Source organism: Vespa crabro, chromosome 6, assembly GCF_910589235.1.
Source record: "Vespa crabro chromosome 6, iyVesCrab1.2, whole genome shotgun sequence".
In the NCBI taxonomy this organism is placed as follows: domain Eukaryota; kingdom Metazoa; phylum Arthropoda; class Insecta; order Hymenoptera; family Vespidae; genus Vespa; species Vespa crabro.
The window spans coordinates 6,156,688-6,174,741 of NC_060960.1; the positions used below are offsets into that span (position 1 = coordinate 6,156,688).

General features: G+C 26.7%; 5 protein-coding genes across 15 annotated transcripts; 2 read left to right on the forward strand and 3 right to left on the reverse strand.

Annotated features, from left to right (window-relative positions):
* Window positions 1-74: 74 nt before the first annotated feature.
* Window positions 75-10,307, forward strand: LOC124424720 (monocarboxylate transporter 10). 11 transcript variants are annotated; one of them, XM_046964157.1, is made up of 12 exons: window positions 75-419; window positions 551-725; window positions 1,131-1,234; window positions 4,766-4,864; window positions 5,057-5,587; window positions 6,809-6,960; window positions 7,053-7,326; window positions 7,401-7,536; window positions 7,628-7,793; window positions 7,883-8,129; window positions 8,212-8,364; window positions 9,261-10,307. In XM_046964157.1, exons 5-12 carry the CDS (start codon window positions 5,104-5,106, stop codon window positions 9,551-9,553), a joined length of 1,905 nt encoding a protein of 634 aa, XP_046820113.1. In that variant the 5' UTR covers window positions 75-419; window positions 551-725; window positions 1,131-1,234; window positions 4,766-4,864; window positions 5,057-5,103; the 3' UTR covers window positions 9,554-10,307. The 11 variants fall into 11 exon arrangements, with proteins under 11 accessions (XP_046820113.1, XP_046820114.1, XP_046820115.1 ...); XM_046964158.1 differs by lacking the exon at window positions 4,766-4,864; XM_046964159.1 differs by lacking the exon at window positions 551-725.
* Window positions 10,308-10,350: 43 nt separating this feature from the next.
* On the reverse strand, window positions 10,351-12,429 carry LOC124424723 (trafficking protein particle complex subunit 2-like protein). The gene is made up of 7 exons (XM_046964167.1): window positions 12,245-12,429; window positions 12,018-12,160; window positions 11,265-11,298; window positions 10,923-11,095; window positions 10,765-10,852; window positions 10,613-10,692; window positions 10,351-10,482 (listed from the first exon to the last, which is right to left on the reverse strand). Exons 1-7 carry the CDS (start codon window positions 12,281-12,283, stop codon window positions 10,440-10,442), a joined length of 600 nt encoding a protein of 199 aa, XP_046820123.1. The 5' UTR covers window positions 12,284-12,429; the 3' UTR covers window positions 10,351-10,439.
* Window positions 12,430-12,445: 16 nt separating this feature from the next.
* Window positions 12,446-16,015, forward strand: LOC124424719 (conserved oligomeric Golgi complex subunit 4). The gene is made up of 10 exons (XM_046964152.1): window positions 12,446-12,661; window positions 12,734-12,931; window positions 13,016-13,390; window positions 13,459-13,667; window positions 13,740-13,935; window positions 13,994-14,241; window positions 14,319-14,541; window positions 14,627-14,893; window positions 15,002-15,187; window positions 15,279-16,015. The coding sequence occupies exons 1-10, from the start codon at window positions 12,590-12,592 to the stop codon at window positions 15,534-15,536; spliced, it is 2,232 nt and encodes a 743-aa protein (XP_046820108.1). The 5' UTR covers window positions 12,446-12,589; the 3' UTR covers window positions 15,537-16,015.
* Window positions 16,007-16,687, reverse strand: LOC124424722 (transcription and mRNA export factor ENY2). The gene is made up of 2 exons (XM_046964166.1): window positions 16,494-16,687; window positions 16,007-16,250 (listed from the first exon to the last, which is right to left on the reverse strand). Exons 1-2 carry the CDS (start codon window positions 16,541-16,543, stop codon window positions 16,022-16,024), a joined length of 279 nt encoding a protein of 92 aa, XP_046820122.1. The 5' UTR covers window positions 16,544-16,687; the 3' UTR covers window positions 16,007-16,021.
* Window positions 16,688-16,826: 139 nt separating this feature from the next.
* Window positions 16,827-17,625, reverse strand: LOC124424724 (rap guanine nucleotide exchange factor 4-like). The gene is made up of 2 exons (XM_046964169.1): window positions 17,258-17,625; window positions 16,827-17,115 (listed from the first exon to the last, which is right to left on the reverse strand). The coding sequence occupies exons 1-2, from the start codon at window positions 17,354-17,356 to the stop codon at window positions 16,855-16,857; spliced, it is 360 nt and encodes a 119-aa protein (XP_046820125.1). The 5' UTR covers window positions 17,357-17,625; the 3' UTR covers window positions 16,827-16,854.
* Window positions 17,626-18,054: the final 429 nt, after the last annotated feature.

Here is an 18,054-nt window from a genome sequence, read left to right on the forward strand (position 1 = left end):
CGTAGTGTTCTCTAATATTCATACAAGATGGCGTGCAATTTGTTAAACATCATTTTTTATTTTCAATATTATTTAAAATTTTTTATTTTTTCATTAATTTAAAAAAAATTCCAAGTCCTATTCAATGTTCTCTAATATTCAATAAAAAAAAAAAAATAATTATCAATGAAAGAATATTAATCGTTTAAATGAAAGATTAATTTAAAGATGATAACTTACCCCCAGATTATATTTGATACGTATAACTACCCTTATCTCTCATAGAAGTACAGTGATGTATAAAGTGACATCGGTTTGTGGAAGATAACGGTGTTTAAAAATATTAATTGTTTAAAGTATTAACAAGTAACAATGACTAGTGCATATAGTAAATATAATCATTACGTGAAATTATATTCCTTCGATGGATTATTCCACGAGTATGTGAACTTTTTTATTACATATTTTTGCTTTTGTCATAACCTTAACATTTATATTAGGTCACGTCTTCATCCTTGATATATATATTATTTTGTTAATCACATCATACCTCATTTTTTCTTCACTATAGATTCTCTGCTGATAATGGCATTATGGATGAATGGTTAGAAGATATGAAAAAAATGATATACATTGGAATTTTAATTTTACATTCTAATCTATTATTCTTCCATGACATTGTTGGATAACAAAAGAAGATAACATAGAAGAATTATTGGTATCATGTAAAAACATGATAGTCTCAGGTGGAAAGACATAAATTATTATTGAAACTAAAATATCCTCTTAAAAGCATATCCCTTCATGATTTTCAAATAATATTTATTGAATTTACAATCAAACTACGATTGATTCTTCAATGAATCTTGTCATCCTAATATTTAAATATATTGATGCAGTTAACATTAATAAATAGTGATAAATAATGGTATATATTTAAAAAAAAAAGCAACATCCTTAATTATATATTTATTAAATGGGATGACAGATATTCATATACATAATAGAAATTGTAGATTTTGTTTCTGTTTCATTTATCTAGTTATTTATTTATTTATTTATTCATAATTAATATTGCAATAATTTCATTTTTCTTATTTTGTATAATATTTTATACAGTTTTTAAAATTTACGATCACGTATTTTTTAAGCGTGGAAACGAGCGAACTGATCCAACGAATGTAAGATGATAAATACAAAAAAGAGAGAAGATGAAAATAAAATACAGTAATGAGAATAATAAAATATAATTAAGGTAATGTATCCATAATTTGTTCAAAATTTCGATCATTCTCTCAATTAAATTATCAATGAGAATTATAATATTCGCGCAATAAATCAAATATCAATCACGTAAATCGTTAGAAAAATCCTCGCTGTATCAAAATGTATATACAATATTTTTTTGTTCATAGTGTTATAAAGAAAAAAAAAAACAATCGATTGAAATATATTCTATTGAACAGGTCTGAACAGGTATTGAACAATCAATCAGAAAAAAATGACAAAATGCAGGTGTTCAAAGTCACAACAAGAGGGGGAGAAACTTCTATTGATCGATCTAGTCTCTGAATAATTAGGAAGTAAATTTTCAATCGATAACTATGTAAATAAAAATAAAATATATTGCGTCAGTTAACAAGAAAAAAAAAAAGAGAGAAAACGATTATTGGGTCAAAGATAAATAAGATTAAAAATCAGAAACGACATTAAAAATACTAATGCAGAAAAAAAAAATAAAATCAAAACCAATAAGAATCGTTGATAATCGACATAAAATTGGATTGTTGTTCTATTTATAATTCTCATTGTTCCATTTATTATAACGTTCAGTGTGTATTCGAATGAATACACACGTGAAAGTTGAAAGTGACGATTCATAGGCTCAATATATGCTTTCGTGTCAGCTCGACTCGATGAGATCGGCTCGACTCGGAATCCTATCGTTCGCGCGGGCTCCCGCCGGCTCGTGGTCAACGCTCGAGGCTTAGTTTGCGTCTGGCATTGCGTTCGGACGGTTATATTATAGGGTACTCGTTGTATGTTTGTCGTTCCTTTCAAGAAATATTGTTGTTTAGTCCTCCCACGAGGCGCTCGTGAAACCCGCGTGGCTTAGGCTTATTATATTTTCTCATATTTTACCGATAGTAACGATCACGATCATTAATATAAATTGTGCTACGAATTGTGCTACGAACTGCTAACAACTGGTAACGTAACTATTTTTATATTTTTTTCTTTCTCTCTTTCCTTCCTTCTTTCTTTCTTCCTCCTTCTTTCCTTTCTCTTCACTTCTCTTCTTCTTTTTCTTCTTCTTCTTCTTCTATCTATCTATTTCCCTCTCTTTCTTTTCCTCTTTCTTTCAACTTTACCAACCGTTATTGCCTATAATGATAGTTTCAAAAATCTTCGTTCATTTTTCTCCTTTCAAATGTGTCCCTAACGATGAATAGATCAATAGATTATATCCGCGAACATATAAATTTCTAATGGTGGTATTTCGGCGACGCACTTTTCAATGATGAATCATCGTCCATCATCATCATTTCACGTACCCTGCTTTATCGCTTAAGTGACAGAGTTGACAAAGATTAGGATAGATCTATGTTGGCGCTTGCTCGAGGATATTCGAACGATGTACTTTCGCTGTGACTACTCTAAACAAAAATCTAAAAAGTATTTTCATTTATTTAAATTGATTCAACTTTATTATTACGTATATAGCATTTAATTTTTCTTTTTTTTAACATTTTTTTCGGTTTCATTTCCTCTATATTGTTCGTTTGTTTGTACAAACAGATTAGATATTATATCGTTTTATTTCACTTTTTAAGTATATCACGTGTTTTTACATAATTAGAACAATTTTGCCATGACATTGAAAATTTACTCAAAATTGATATGAAAAAAAATGTTGACTTTACTTTGACAAAAGATATTTTGATATGTCGATAATCGATATTATTATTCATTCTTATTTACTTTTAATTATCTTACATTTTTTTATTTTTTCTCTCATTATCACGCGAAAAACATTGAAAAGATAATCCTTTTATATAATAGTTGTGCTATTTTAACTAGAATTCGATAATTGAATTAATTAAAATCAATCAAATGTGCTACGAAATTAATTTCTCTAATAATATCTTTTTGTAATGATCTCATATGTTTTGATTACATATTTATTATTATTTGTACATAAATCATTGTCACTTTTGAATTTCGAACAATATGTAGGAAATACGATGGGCAATATATTAATAAAAAAGGTTAACTGATCCCTCAAGAAGAGTCACCGATATTTCATTCGCGTGACCTGCTCGATTCGAACATCAATTAATGTCAGGGTTGAAATCCGGTTAATGTAACGACAATATTATAAAACTACGCGACGCCCTGATACAAATGAAATTATTCATTCGATATTTACTTACATATATATATAAGATATATCAAAGCGTATATGATTAGTTTTTATATTACTATATGTAAGCTAGTTGTATATCAAATTATTCAAAAATAATCTACTTCCAATACGTATTCATATTCCTTTGAGAAAAATTTGAAAATGAAATTTTTGGTAAGTCTTCATTTCTTTTTTTCTTTTGTTCCTTTTAATTTTCAGATTTCCATCATTACATAAGTCATATATTGACGCAAGTCGATACAATTGACGAATTAAATCTGTCCGGCACGTTCGAAATATTTGATAAAAAATTTGTATCTTTCGTATATCGTATGACTTGTATATAATCCAACATCAGCAATAAGAGTTCTCTTTTATTCTTTGGTTCCCATTTGTCGTGGAAGTAAGGCTTTCACCGGTACAATTTACGAACGAATCGAAAAACAAAAGCGCCTTTGTAACCCTAATAACGTGTACCAAGTACGATCTTTTATTCCCTCAACTACGAGGCTCTATTTTGTAAGATCGTAAAGGTTTAGATTGATATGATTAGGATACACCATGTGATCCTATGCGATCAGGATACATTAAATGTATAGTATATGAAATTTTTCTTTTATATTTATGTACTCTTATCTATTCGGAAATGATTGATTTTTTCAATATTCAAAATTCGCAGCCAATCATTTAAATTTTACTTGATTTGATTAACTTTGTTAACAACGATATAGAAAGATACGCGAGAAGAGCAATTGCAGTATGTAAAACGGCTGGATCGTTACGATGAAACCGCATTCGAAATATAAATACGGCTGGCTCAACATGTAAGGTGCCATTGAACTAAATGCGTATGGTAATACTAGAAGGAAGTGTTATCTTTATTATTGTTAATAATCAATTTTGTTGGATGAACAGGCTTTTATACAATTAACCATTATTTTCTTACAAATAATCATGGTCTGGTCTTATGATATATTCTATAATTAAACGAAATTAATTCGAAATTTAATATTAGTTTAATTAGGTAATTTATTCGTAATCAGATTAACCAATCGATTTGGATTTATATATCAGTATGATATATAAATACAAAATTTTGTATATGTCAATTAGCAAAATTATTGAATGATTGGCTTAGAAAGACGACGGGTTCAAAGATGTTAAATGTGCCGATAGGATTATCATATTCATGTATTTTTTATATTCCTTATTAAGACGTTTTTCTTTTTTTCTCATATGAAATTATCGTATTAAGTAACACAGAATTGCTATCAAATTCAGACGTAGCTTGCATAAAATATGGCAGCATGACAAAATTTTTCATACATTTAACTTCGTTGAGATTTACATAAAACCTATATATATATTTTGAAATCATAGAGCAGCGACCAGTTGGTATGTTCAATTCACCGCAGTCAATTCTTCGTTGTTGATTTTGAGATGATGCAAGAACGGTCTACCTGTTGCGTTACTGCTACGGTAATACAATACATACTTTCGATTTAACGTGATAAAACATATTCGTTAATATTTATAAACTTTATAAAAACTTTATGTAATAATTTTATAAAAATATATATTTGGTTTTTTTTTTTTTTTTTTTTTTTTTAAATAAGTAAAACGAGCTATAGATATAAGTATAACTCGAACACATTTTTGTTTGTGTTACAGACTGACGAAATTTTATATCATCGTACTTCATTGCAAAAATAATAATAATGACAGTTACCGATAATGTTCAAAATAAACGTGACACTACTTACGTTTTAAGTAATACTACTTTGCAACAAGAGTATGGCCATACTAAACAAAAAGAGCTATCGAATATGGAAGAATCCTTGGAAGCTCCGAATATTAATGAAAATTCAAATGAATTCGCTGAGCCTTGTCCCGAGACAAAACTCATTTTCTCAGAAACAAAACAAAAAATTATGGGATCTAACGATTTTAAATCGAAGAAAATCGACAATATTGAAAATGAGGAACCACTTATGAAAACTGACAGGCAAGAAGATCCGGAAGCTAACAATGTTAATCTTAATGTACCACCTGATGGTGGTCTCAGAGCTTGGATGATCATGATTGGTAGTTTCTTTATTAATGGTGTTTTATTTAGCGTGATCAACACATACTCTTTAATCTATCTCGAACTACAAAATAAATTATTGGAAGCTGGAGAAACAGAGGTGTCCTCTAAAGCGTGTAAGATCATTATGAGATTTTTATTGTTTTAATATAATTAAAATTATCTATAAGGATTTACGACTTATCGTTCAAATTCTCTCTCTATTTTGTATATATTCCATTTAATTGTTACGTTAAAAACATTACAGTTCAACGATCGACACTATCGAATTATTTTTAATATTTTCTTGTTCCTCCTCCGATAACGTTTTATCGAATGCTCTTCGGATAATTTTCTTTGACGATAAATCACTCACTTCTCCGCTCCAACACCTTTTTATTTCCATGTTTCTTGCGTTGTACTGTACTATTGTCAACATCCATATTGTCTGTTGTTAACGATAATCATTTTCTTAAGAATGATTCTTAGGATTCTAGCAAGTTTGAAAGTCCAACAAATTAAAAGACTTGCGACTGTTTTCAACATAATTCCGATAAAATGTCTCTATTGTACAGCAAAACGATTTGCGAATAAGTGCTGATAAAATATGTCAAAGATCAATAGAATAAGTTTTTCTTTTTTTTTTCTTTTTCTTTGTTTTTTCATTTTTCTGTATTTTTTTTTTTATTTTTTATTTTTTAGAGTTAAACGTTTCTCACAATAGTGCTTAATCAACATATCAATTAAACCGTTGATAAGATCAATCCTTTTTACAGTTGATGTCCCAGATAATATGCATCTAAATTAACAGTCAATTATAGCTTGATTAATCATAGTAATCATAGTTAATCATTACAATTCAATGCTAGCTTCTTCATATCTCATAACTAATCTGACCTGAATCTTCATGAAAATTTAACTAGCAATCGTCGCAATACAATTAGTGAACTAAAAATATTTTTTCATTTCGATAATAATAATTATGACGAAAATGAACGATACTTTCATAGACAGATCTATGTTTTTGTATATATATATATATATATATATATATATATATATATATATATATATACAAGGTGTGAAAGTATCTATATATTTTGCTCGGTCCAGATATTGCAGTTCTGTAAGTTGAATAGAGATCCGCGAATTGAATAAGAAAAGGATAGAGCTCGTTTCGACCAATCAGAACTTATGTTCTGAATATTATTATTGACACGTTCCTACAGTGTGCATGTGAACACTTTAGGTTTGCTTCATTCACTTGGTACATTTAGCTCATCATTATAAAAATGAAAGTTGGAAGATGATTTTAAAACATTTTGTAGATACGTTTTTTTTCTTCTTGTATTTAATAGCTCTAGTCGGATCATTGACCATCGGTACAACATTTTTCTTATCGCCAATTGCTGGTATACTCACTGATAAAATTGGAATTCAGATGACAACATTTTTAGGAGGTGCAATAGCATCGAGTGGTATGTTTCTTTCTTCGATGCTCTCCGATAAGGTAACTTTCTTGATTAGAGTAAATTTTATTGCAATAAAAACTTGTATTACATTCAAACTCGATTTTGAATATTTTATGATCGTCTGTTTCAGATAGAATTATTGTATATGACTTATGGCGTGATGTATGGACTCGGTGCAAGTCTTGCTTATACACCAAGCTTAGTGATATTAGGACATTATTTTAAAAAATATCTGGGATTGGTAAATGGCATCGTCACGGCTGGAAGTTCCATATTTACGACGCTTATACCATATCTGATGGAAACTCTTCTTCGAAATTTCGGATTAGAAGGAACATTTCGGAGTTTGGCATTGTTGACCGCAGTTATCATGCTTTGCGCGCTACTTTTCAAACCGATACCACGTGAGTAGAGTTATGATAGATTTGGAATAATTTTGTGAAATAAAAAGAAATTACGATAAAAGTACATTTCTCAGTTAATAAACCTCCACGATGCCAATCGCCACAGAGAACGAATTTTCGGCATCGTTTGAAGGAAGTTATTAACTTATCGATTTGGAAAAAACGACGATACGTTGTATGGGCTGTTTCTATTCCCCTTGCCTTGTTTGGGTAATTGTGTAATTATTGATAATAGTAAATGATATTAAATAATTATTTAAGATGTTGAAGCACATTTTTAATACTTTATATATTTTTTTAGATATTTTGTACCGTACGTACATATCGGAAAATTCGTAGCAACCACATTTAAAGATTCAGATGGAAAATTACCGGTCATGTGTATAGGTATTACTTCTGGAATAGGTCGATTAATATTTGGTTATATCGCTGATTTGCCTAAAGTAAATAGAATATTACTGCAACAGGTATAATACATTATTATCATTGTACCATAAATAATATATGTATATATACGTAAAAGGTAGTAATGACAAAACAATTTCTATTTATTTAGATATCATTTTTAAGCATTGGTGTGCTCACGATGTTACTTACCGTAACACCATCTTTTACTATTCTACTACTCATTTCTTTAAGTATGGGATTATTCGACGGATGTTTTATATCGCTATTAGGTCCTATTGCTTTTGACATTTGTGGCCGCGAAGGTGCAACTCAAGCAATTGGATTTTTATTAGGAATGTGTTCCATACCTTTGACGGTAGGACCACCAATCGCTGGTCTTTTATACGATCATACTGGTAAATTAATGAACATTTTTTATTATTAATCATTCATATATATATATACTAGCATATTAACGCATTTTATTCTGTCATATAGGTTCTTACGATTTGCCTTTCTTATTGGCTGGAGTACCACCAATAATTGGGGCATTAACTATGTTTTTAATAAAATGTGTTAAGGAAACAGATACTGAAAACGATGCCGATTCAATTACCGAAGAACCAACGGCAAAATCAACTTGCCAAAATGGTCGGTAAAATAGATATTCATGTATTATCAAATCAGCAGTATTCGACGTAACAAGTAATAAGGCAATTTATGGATACATTATTTTGTGCAAAAATATAGCATTTCTCTGTTGCTTATCAAAACTCTCGCTTATCAAAAATAGTTAAATAATTTTTAAAAACTGACATATATAAAAAGTAATTAAACACGAATGTTTTCAATAGAAAGCATAGGAGTAACGTCAATTAATCGTTATCACGTAATCTAAGCGTAGTGAAAATTTTAAGTTAATTAATTTTATTTCAAATTTTAATCGCATCTTTTATATAAGTAATCAATTATCAGTATACAATCCATGTATCTTGACAATCACTATGATAGATGTATTGTCAATATTTCTGGACTTATCATTCACATAAATTATAAAAACACATGCATAGAAAATGCTTCAATTATGTTTATTTATTATATTGTATCAGATTGATTGTTTATTTGTTAATTTAATTAGTTAATTAATAATTAGTTACCGTAGTTTATTTATAATTAGAAATTTGTGCACAATACCTTGTTGATCTTAACTAAAGGATTTTAACATAGCATACATTGTTGCTTCAAAAAGTAATATTTTAAACATCATTTAAAGGCATAATATTTTTTTAATGTATAAACCTAGCACTGTTTCAATCAAAGTAATAATATGAAGATAATTAACATGTATGTGAAAACTAAATGCATGAAATATTTCATAGACATGCTACTTCTATTTGCCATTATTGACAAATATCTTGCACTTGAAATATGAATATATATATATATATATATATATATATATATATATATATATATATATATTTTTTCTCATATCATATTGAATCAAAATCTGCATTTATATTCCAATAGGCTTTTATTGTCAATAGGGATGACAAAGGCTATACTTCTATCATCATATTTTATAACAACTATACCAACTGATTGTGGACTACATAAAGACAAAACAAGGATAAAGAAGTATTCATACATACAAACTGAATATGAATCTAATGGAATGTTCACTGACAAATGTAATAATAGTAGCAGCAATGATGGTTATTTGCAGAATGCAAGATATTCAGAAAGTACACCCTTATTATGTGACAAAAATCAAATGTTATGGTCAAAACCATCCTTATTACAACGTACAGAGCAATCATCGATGCTTCTTACACTATAATAGTAACATAATAGTGAATCATTGTATTGATTACATAAAAAATGTCACATGGATATTTTACTTTATTTTTGTACTATTATTTGATAGATTTAATATATCAATCATAAATATAACTGATAATTGATTTTGAATATTAATTGTAATTGTCAGATTATAACAAAATCTGTTGCATGTAAAAATAATGACTTTATAGTTAAATATTTAACATTGATATTAATTAGTAAAAAATGTATTGTAGTAGATACTGCAAATATTACTATTAGTCTTTGATTTAAATTATTTTATGCCATTTCTGTTATAATTGTAATAATATAAAATAATGATGAAAATAAGTTCTAACTTTCTAATTGAAGTACAGTTATATTTCGATAAAAAAATTTTATAAAACGTTATATGATGTTTAATATAATGATGGCAATAGAATGTATGTATAACAGCTTACATGTTATTTTTGTTATCACTTAAATGGTTGTTTACTTAATGTTGTATGTTTGAATATAATTGTATAATAAATTTGTTATAGTATCATTTTTCTATCATATAGTATCATCTATTTTTTTTTACAAGTAATTAATATATTCGAAGTAACAACATTGAGTAACCAACTTCAATGTGCTACTCTCATAATGATTCATTTCATTCATTCATCTCATAATCAAATTACATTATACAAATATAAAAAAAATGGTCTACCAATTTGTATATGATGCAACTCGATTGAATTTGCAAATAAAAAAGATCCTATTTAACATTATTTTATAATAATTCTTTTTGCTTTAGAAAATTATAATATACTCTTATATTAGATATTATTTATTTATGGTTAAAGTCAAAGAATGAATCAATAACATTGGTAAAGTAATTTTATATAAAAGAATGTATGAGTTTATATAATTCCCATTATCTCCGTTACAGATGAATCAAATGACCTAAAGAATATAATTTATATATATATATATATATATTATTACTAAAAAAATTAAAAATTTAATGTTATGCAATTAAATTTTTTATAAGTTAAAGTAACTAACAAAAATATTTAAATATGAATAGTCTTACTTAGAATTGATTGAACTGCCTGGGACATAAAATGGATTACAAACGGCATTGGAATAGGCAGTATGTAGTTTTTTAAATATCTGTAGATCCATTAAAAATTTTACATTTTTATATATGGTAATATTATATTGAAGAATTGTGTAATTATTTACCGTCTTTACTTCATTATCTCGAAATGATATATTAGATGATTGTAATACTATCACAAATTTAATTTTTGTATTCGTAGCATAACCATAGCTAGAACAAAATTTCTTATTATTAATGATTTATTTGATTCAATATATTAAGAGTAAAATTAAATACATACATTTTAAACTCTTCCGTGGTAAGTAACAAACCTAAATATAAATCACGAATATCAACTGCTGTCTTGTTTCCTATGTTTAACTTTTCTTCTATAATATCAATAGATGTATGCACTTTATAATGAAATTGTAATGCAAGGGCCTCGTCTGCACATTTAATATACTTGGGAGAATTCTATAAAAAAATGTTACAGAAATCTTTATAAAATCAGCCTACATAGAAAATAGAGAAATCCTCAAAATATAATAAATATGTAATCAATTAATTTCTATACAAGAAGAAAATATTTCATAAAAATATTATTCTTGTATAACCTATAAATCCAAAGAAAACGAATACTCGCATCTTTTCCAATAACAGCCACACATACAGCCATGGTAATAAATATTATAATACGCAAAGTATTTGATTTTACATAAATAATATAGAAAATAATATCGAATTTTATATAAAACTATGAAGATTGAATGTTTATACGTTCTCACAAATGTACATTGAACTTCTCAATTTTCGACTGAGTAATAAATATGTAATACGAATCTATATATATATATATTTCTTACAAGAAAAATATTACTATTTCATGTTATTATTTAATTATGAATTTTTTAAAATTTCCTATGCATTATAGCGCATATTGATGTAAGATATTTATTTTGCAAAATTGTAATATATATATACATATATATATGTAATGTATATATATATCACACAAACGTGCGCGCGCGCGCACGTACACATGCAAATATTTTTTTTCTACATAGCTATCAAACGTCTGCGCAATCTTTAACTAGAACAATATTTATATCCTATAGACATTAACTAAATATAAAACATTTACACAATGATATACAATTGAAATGAGGTTAAAATAAACTTAATTCCACAATAATCTAATTAACCATCATGTTTATCAAATTACATTATAAAATGATATTTATAAATAACAAATATATTATACATATATACATAATGAATAAGATTATATATATATAATATAGTACACAATTATACTTTGTTTTAATCCATTTTTTTGGATTATTTATATCTACTTTTTAACGTTCTGTACTTGTGTAGCATATATAAAGTTTCCAATTCTTTTATAATATAATTTCCATGTTCTATCATTTTATCAATTTGCTCAGGATTACATTCTTCTTTATTTTTATTAAATGCTCTTCTTAATCTTGTTCTAAAATATTCATAACCTTTTGGATGATCATGTCCCATATACAAAAGCTATAATAAAAAAGAAAAACAGATATTTGTGAATAATTATAAAGTTATATAAGAATTTAAACAATAAATTACAGAATATCTTACCGTTTTATACAATTGTATCACTTTACTTCTTTGAGACATAATAATTTATTATAACTTATAAATTGGGTCTTACTAATTTATTATCCAATTTCTCGAACATATCATATATATATTATTAAAACTTTTGCACAATGCATTAATAGAAAATTTTCATAAAAGAAAATCCTTTGATTGAATAGTATTTTGCAAAAAATAATTGATTATGTCTTCTTCTTTACCGACATATTAATAAATTTTTCTCCGTCGATAAATATGTAGTTCATGAAAACTATTTTGTATTTCTTGACAAGATACCACGTATCTCTTCAAAATTTATTTATTACAGTATAGATCTTTTAATAATTGATGAATAAGATGAATATGCCAATAGAGGAGAGTAATATACAACAAATGCTTAATAAGCTGTCAGAAAATGAGGTTAGCATATTTTTTATTATAATAAAACAATATATTTAATATAAAGTTAAAATTTTTAATAATTTATTACAGATAATTGTGAAAGAGAAATTAGACAATTTATTGTCTAGACATTGCTATATAGAATCGAAATTACAAAATATAAATAAAGTATTACCTAAGGTTGTTTTTATTCGTGGTGAAGCAGAAAAGTTTCGGAATATGATTAAACATACAAATGAATTAGCTGAAAATGTAAGCTCTAAAGTACGACAGCTTGATTTAGCAAGAGTAAGTAGACAGAAATAACTGATGTTATGAATAGAGTTACTAAGGGAAATGTTTCTAAAAAATAAGAAAAAATTATATTTATAGAGCAGAGTATGTGAATGTCAAAGAAGAGTTAATGATATATTAGATCTACAATTATGTAGTGAAGGTGTTGCAACAGCTTTACAAAATGAAGATTATGAACAAGGAGCTGCTCATGTCCATCGCTATCTATCAATGGATCAACAATTGCTTGAAAGAACAGCTGAAGATGTATCAGGGGATCCTAGTACTATTAGTAGCTCTCTTTTTACATTGCAACAAGCAGCTGTACAATTAAGGACAGTAGTTACTCATAAATTTGATGAAGCTGTTAAATCTGAAGATTTAGCATCTGTTGAAAGATTCTTTAAAATATTTCCATTATTAGGAATGCATTTAGAAGGCTTAAAAAAGTTTTGTAGTTATTTATGTTCCAAGGTAATTTTTTTATTCTATATGACTATATATGAATCTATATATTCATAGAAATATTTTACATTCATCAGCTTCACGATACAGCACAAAAAAATTTGAAAGCTGCTTTAGAGATAAAAAGTAATGATAAACGAGCATCTGTTATATTTGCGGATACTATGACGTTATTATTTGAAGGAATTGCTCGAATTGTAGAGGTACATCAACCTATAATAGAAACATATTACGGACCTGGAAGACTTCTAATGACTGTATCTATATTACAAAAAGAATGTGATAGGTAAAATTAAAATAAATTAAAAAAGATCTTTTTTTTTGTCAAATAAATTAATATTTATATATTATTATATAGGCAAGTTAAAAAAATTGTTGCAGAATTTATGAAACACAGAAGTATATCTAAAAAAGTACAAATGATAAATGACTATGTTAGAAAACCAAATTCAGAAAGAACTGACCCTAAAGAACTTGATCTTTTATTAGGTGAAATCACTATAATGCATTCAAGGGCAGAGCTATATATTCGTTTTTTAAGGCGAAGAGTTAAAGTAAGTCTTTTGAGCTCGTATAAATAAAATTATATATTTAATTTTCTTTTCTTTACAGAATGACATAGAAATTAGTACCACAAATACTACACAATGTACAGATCTATTAAATGAATTTGAAAGAAATATTTGCAATTCTGAGTTAGCTCATAATATGCAAGAACTTATAGGTGCTTATCTTGCTTTAGAAAGATATTTTTTGGAAGAGAGTGTTAATAAAGCTGTTGGTATGGACACATTAGAGCAAGATCAACAAATATCTAGTATGGTGGATGACGTTTTTTTCATAGTACAAAAATGTATAAGGTACTGTTTACTTTTATAATCTAAACTATCAATGATGGATAAATGAACTATAATATAAATTTTTATTATGTTCTCAGACGTTCTATATCAAGTTGGAGTATAGATGGTGTTTGTGCTGTTATCAATATAGCTTGTGATATATTGGAAGGAGAATTTGCCAACAGATTAAGAAATAGATTGCGTCAAGGATATCTAGCAGGATACTTGGATTTAACACAAGCATATAGTGCTTTACAAACAAGTATACAACATGGGCGTTTACAAACATCAGACACTGAACTTGCCCGTCTTATGTTTTTGGTAAGATAAATAATACTATTATATAGTTACATATTTATAGCAATATTTAAGCTTATATTAATTACTACTTATTAATTACTACTAGGCATATTTAAATAATACAGATGTTAGTATTGAATATGTTGAGACATTATGCAAAACTCTGAATGCAGAAATAGGTGCAACTTTTCCTAATATGGTAGAAAAAGATAGAGGCAAAATAGATAGTTGTCTTTCTGGTTTGAAAGGAGTAACTTCTATTTTAAGGGCTATTACTGATTATGGGTTAGAACAATTACGTGTAAGTGCTGTAAAACCTAGAGTAACACCTTGGGTAGATGCCTTTTCGTCCATAGATCATCATATTAATGAGGTTGGTACAAAATAAAGGTTTATTATTAAATCTGTCTTTATTTACATATAAGATTATAGTTTTAATAAAATTATTTAATATTATAAAACATAATGACTATATTTTCAGGATGAATTATTAAGATATGAAACGGATGAACCTTTTGTACAAATTTTAGTAACAAATTTAGAAGGTTTACTTCAAGGTTTTAAGGGTCATTTAACAACATCAAATTATGATGCTCTTATTGGTATTTTGACTAAAGAAGTTACAGCACGTTTAGAAAAAGTTGTCCTGAAATCAACCTTTAACAGAGTATGTGTTTATTTGATATAATAATTAATGTATACAATTCACATACATATATTTATATATATTAACAGAGTTTACATATTTATTATTTCAGGCTGGTGGACTTATTTTAGATAAAGAAATTAGATCATTAGCTAGTTATTTGGCAGCAGCAACATCATGGTCTGTACGAGATAAATTTGCACGTTTAACTCAAATAGCAACTATATTGAGTATAGAAAAAGTTGAGGAATTGGCAGATTATTGTGGTGCAGATGCAATAGCATGGAGATTAACTACTGCAGAAGTTAGACATATTGCATCTCTTAGAATAGATCTTAAGCCTGAAGATATTAAAAGATTTAAGATTTAGTTTTTATTATATCTTTATTTTAAAACAGTACTCTTTTAATTCCCTATGAATAAACGAGGGCTTCACTAGTGCATAAATTTTAAATTACTCATTTATATTTATCATTGTTAAAAATTTATTTTCTTTTTTTTTTTTAATTTTTAGTATAAAAACTAATATTTATATGGTAATAATAAAATACTATTTGTATATATACATCTTAATATAAGCAAGATATAATTCTAAGTATGTACAATGTTAAATTTCTTATATTTCTAGCAAGGTTAGCTCTACAATCAAAATTTGAAGAACTGCAAATTTTATAAGAATTGATTAATATTTCATTTAATATAATTTTATCTCAATGTAAAAGATTTGAATATTAATATTTAAGCATCACATTGTTTAAATAGTGCTATTAGTTTATGTAATATAGTACAAATATTAATCATGTATCAAATCGTATGTAAGGTAAAAAAGTAAAGTCAAAGTAATCTGTATGATTTTTACATTTTCAATTTTTCTTCCTGAGCTACAAGCTGATTTTTTATTTTTTGTAGTAGTTCTTTCTTTACTGAATCAGGTACAAGTGTTCGTGCTTTACTTGTAACCATAGAAAGTAGTGTATCATAAGTTATATCGTGACCATGTTCTTTTATTATTTCTTTGCAGATTAATTTAACCTGATCTCTCCATCCACATTCCACCAATCGTCGTCTTAAAAGTTCTTTCAATCTAAAATCAATTCAATTAGTTTTATAAACTTTAATTTCTTTTTCTTTAATTTAATAAATTTATATTATATTTTCATATATTTTTTGAGTGTTGATATAAATAAGGCATATTATTTAAGATTGAAATGACACCAGCTCTTCGTTGTTTTATACCAAAGATATTTACTAAATATTAGTTATTGATAAACATATCTCCTATTTAACTTTTACTATTTAAAAAAAATTTCAATTAAACTCTACTTGCCCGTCACGATCGCCAACCATGACTAATCTTTGATGCGGAGCAGTCTTCATTAATAATTGAAATTTATTATTATTCCTTAAATACTTTCGTATATTTTATATACAATGTTTAAATTAGCTTGAATGTTATTCTGTCGTATAACAAAATCGAACCTAATCGAACCTGATTGAACCTGACCGAGCATGATGCGGCTTAGTTCTTTTTTAAGACTCAACGTGGCGTTAGTGATTCTATTAGAAATTGAATCAAATTTAAAAATGAATGAACGGGGACTTAAATCAATGAATAGTTTATTTAAATTATATATAAATTCAAAATACTAATCGCATAAAATTTGATGTTTTAATTAACTGTATCTATTTTATTTTTTTAATTCATTCTTTTGTTTTTCAGATTCTTCATGCAGCTTTTCCAATTCTTCGATTAATTTATGCCTTTTTATTATATCATTTTCAATTCTCATGAATAATTCAGACCCGTGAAAAACAAGACGTTTAAAATCTTGACGATTAAAACGCAAAAGTTCACAAACTTCTAAAGCTAAAACAGATTCAGTTCTTCGCTTTTGAGAATTGATTAAAACTTCTGCACCAAAATGATCGCCATTTTCAAGATGGCAGATCTGATTAAATGAATACAAAATATTACAACATGTATAATAACATTATAATTAATTATTATTACTCGCTAATTAAATTAATAACATTATAAATAGTAAATGATTTATACGATCTACTTATAATTAATTAATTATTAATACTCACTTCTTTACCCCAAAAAGTAATTAATGCAACTGTTCCACTAGCTATGAAGTACATGCAATCACCTTCTTCACGATATTTATAAATTACATCGGTTTCCATATAAATAACTGGTTTTAAAACCACTGTGAAAAGAATCAAAATATTATTTCAAATTCTTATTTTTCACTTCATTTAAAAAATTTTAATTTCTTATTTAATGTAAATATTACTAATCAAATGTCCAAGTACTGTTGGTGATAAATTATGAAGAATTTTTGCAGTTTCTAATAAACCACGTCTAATATATATTATAATTTCTTGATTAAGATGGTCTAAAAAATATATATCATGATTCATATTATGTGTAATTTACATCTCAAAATCGTGCACTTATTATATTTCTGTAAACTGACTGGAAAGAGTATTTAATATAACTTGCTCTTTAAAAAAGTTGCCTTGAAATTTATACTTAAAATAAGTAACAAGCTTATCTTCAAGATGTTTTGGAAGTTTTTTTTCTCGTATATAATTTTTTACTTCATATATAATTTGAGAATATTTTAGTTCCGGTTCTATCAATGATTTTATTAATTGCAGAATTATCACTATTGTTGATAATATATTGAAATAATTAATTATAGTTAAAAATATATTATATTAAAAAGAGTTATTATACTTTCCGATTACGTAAATCAAATAGCCTTTTCCAAAAATAAGTAGTATACAATGAGCAATCTTATCTAATGTTCCAAATGATTGGAATTCAACAAAACTAAATCCAATTAAATTACTTAAACCAATATGTAAAGATTCTATAT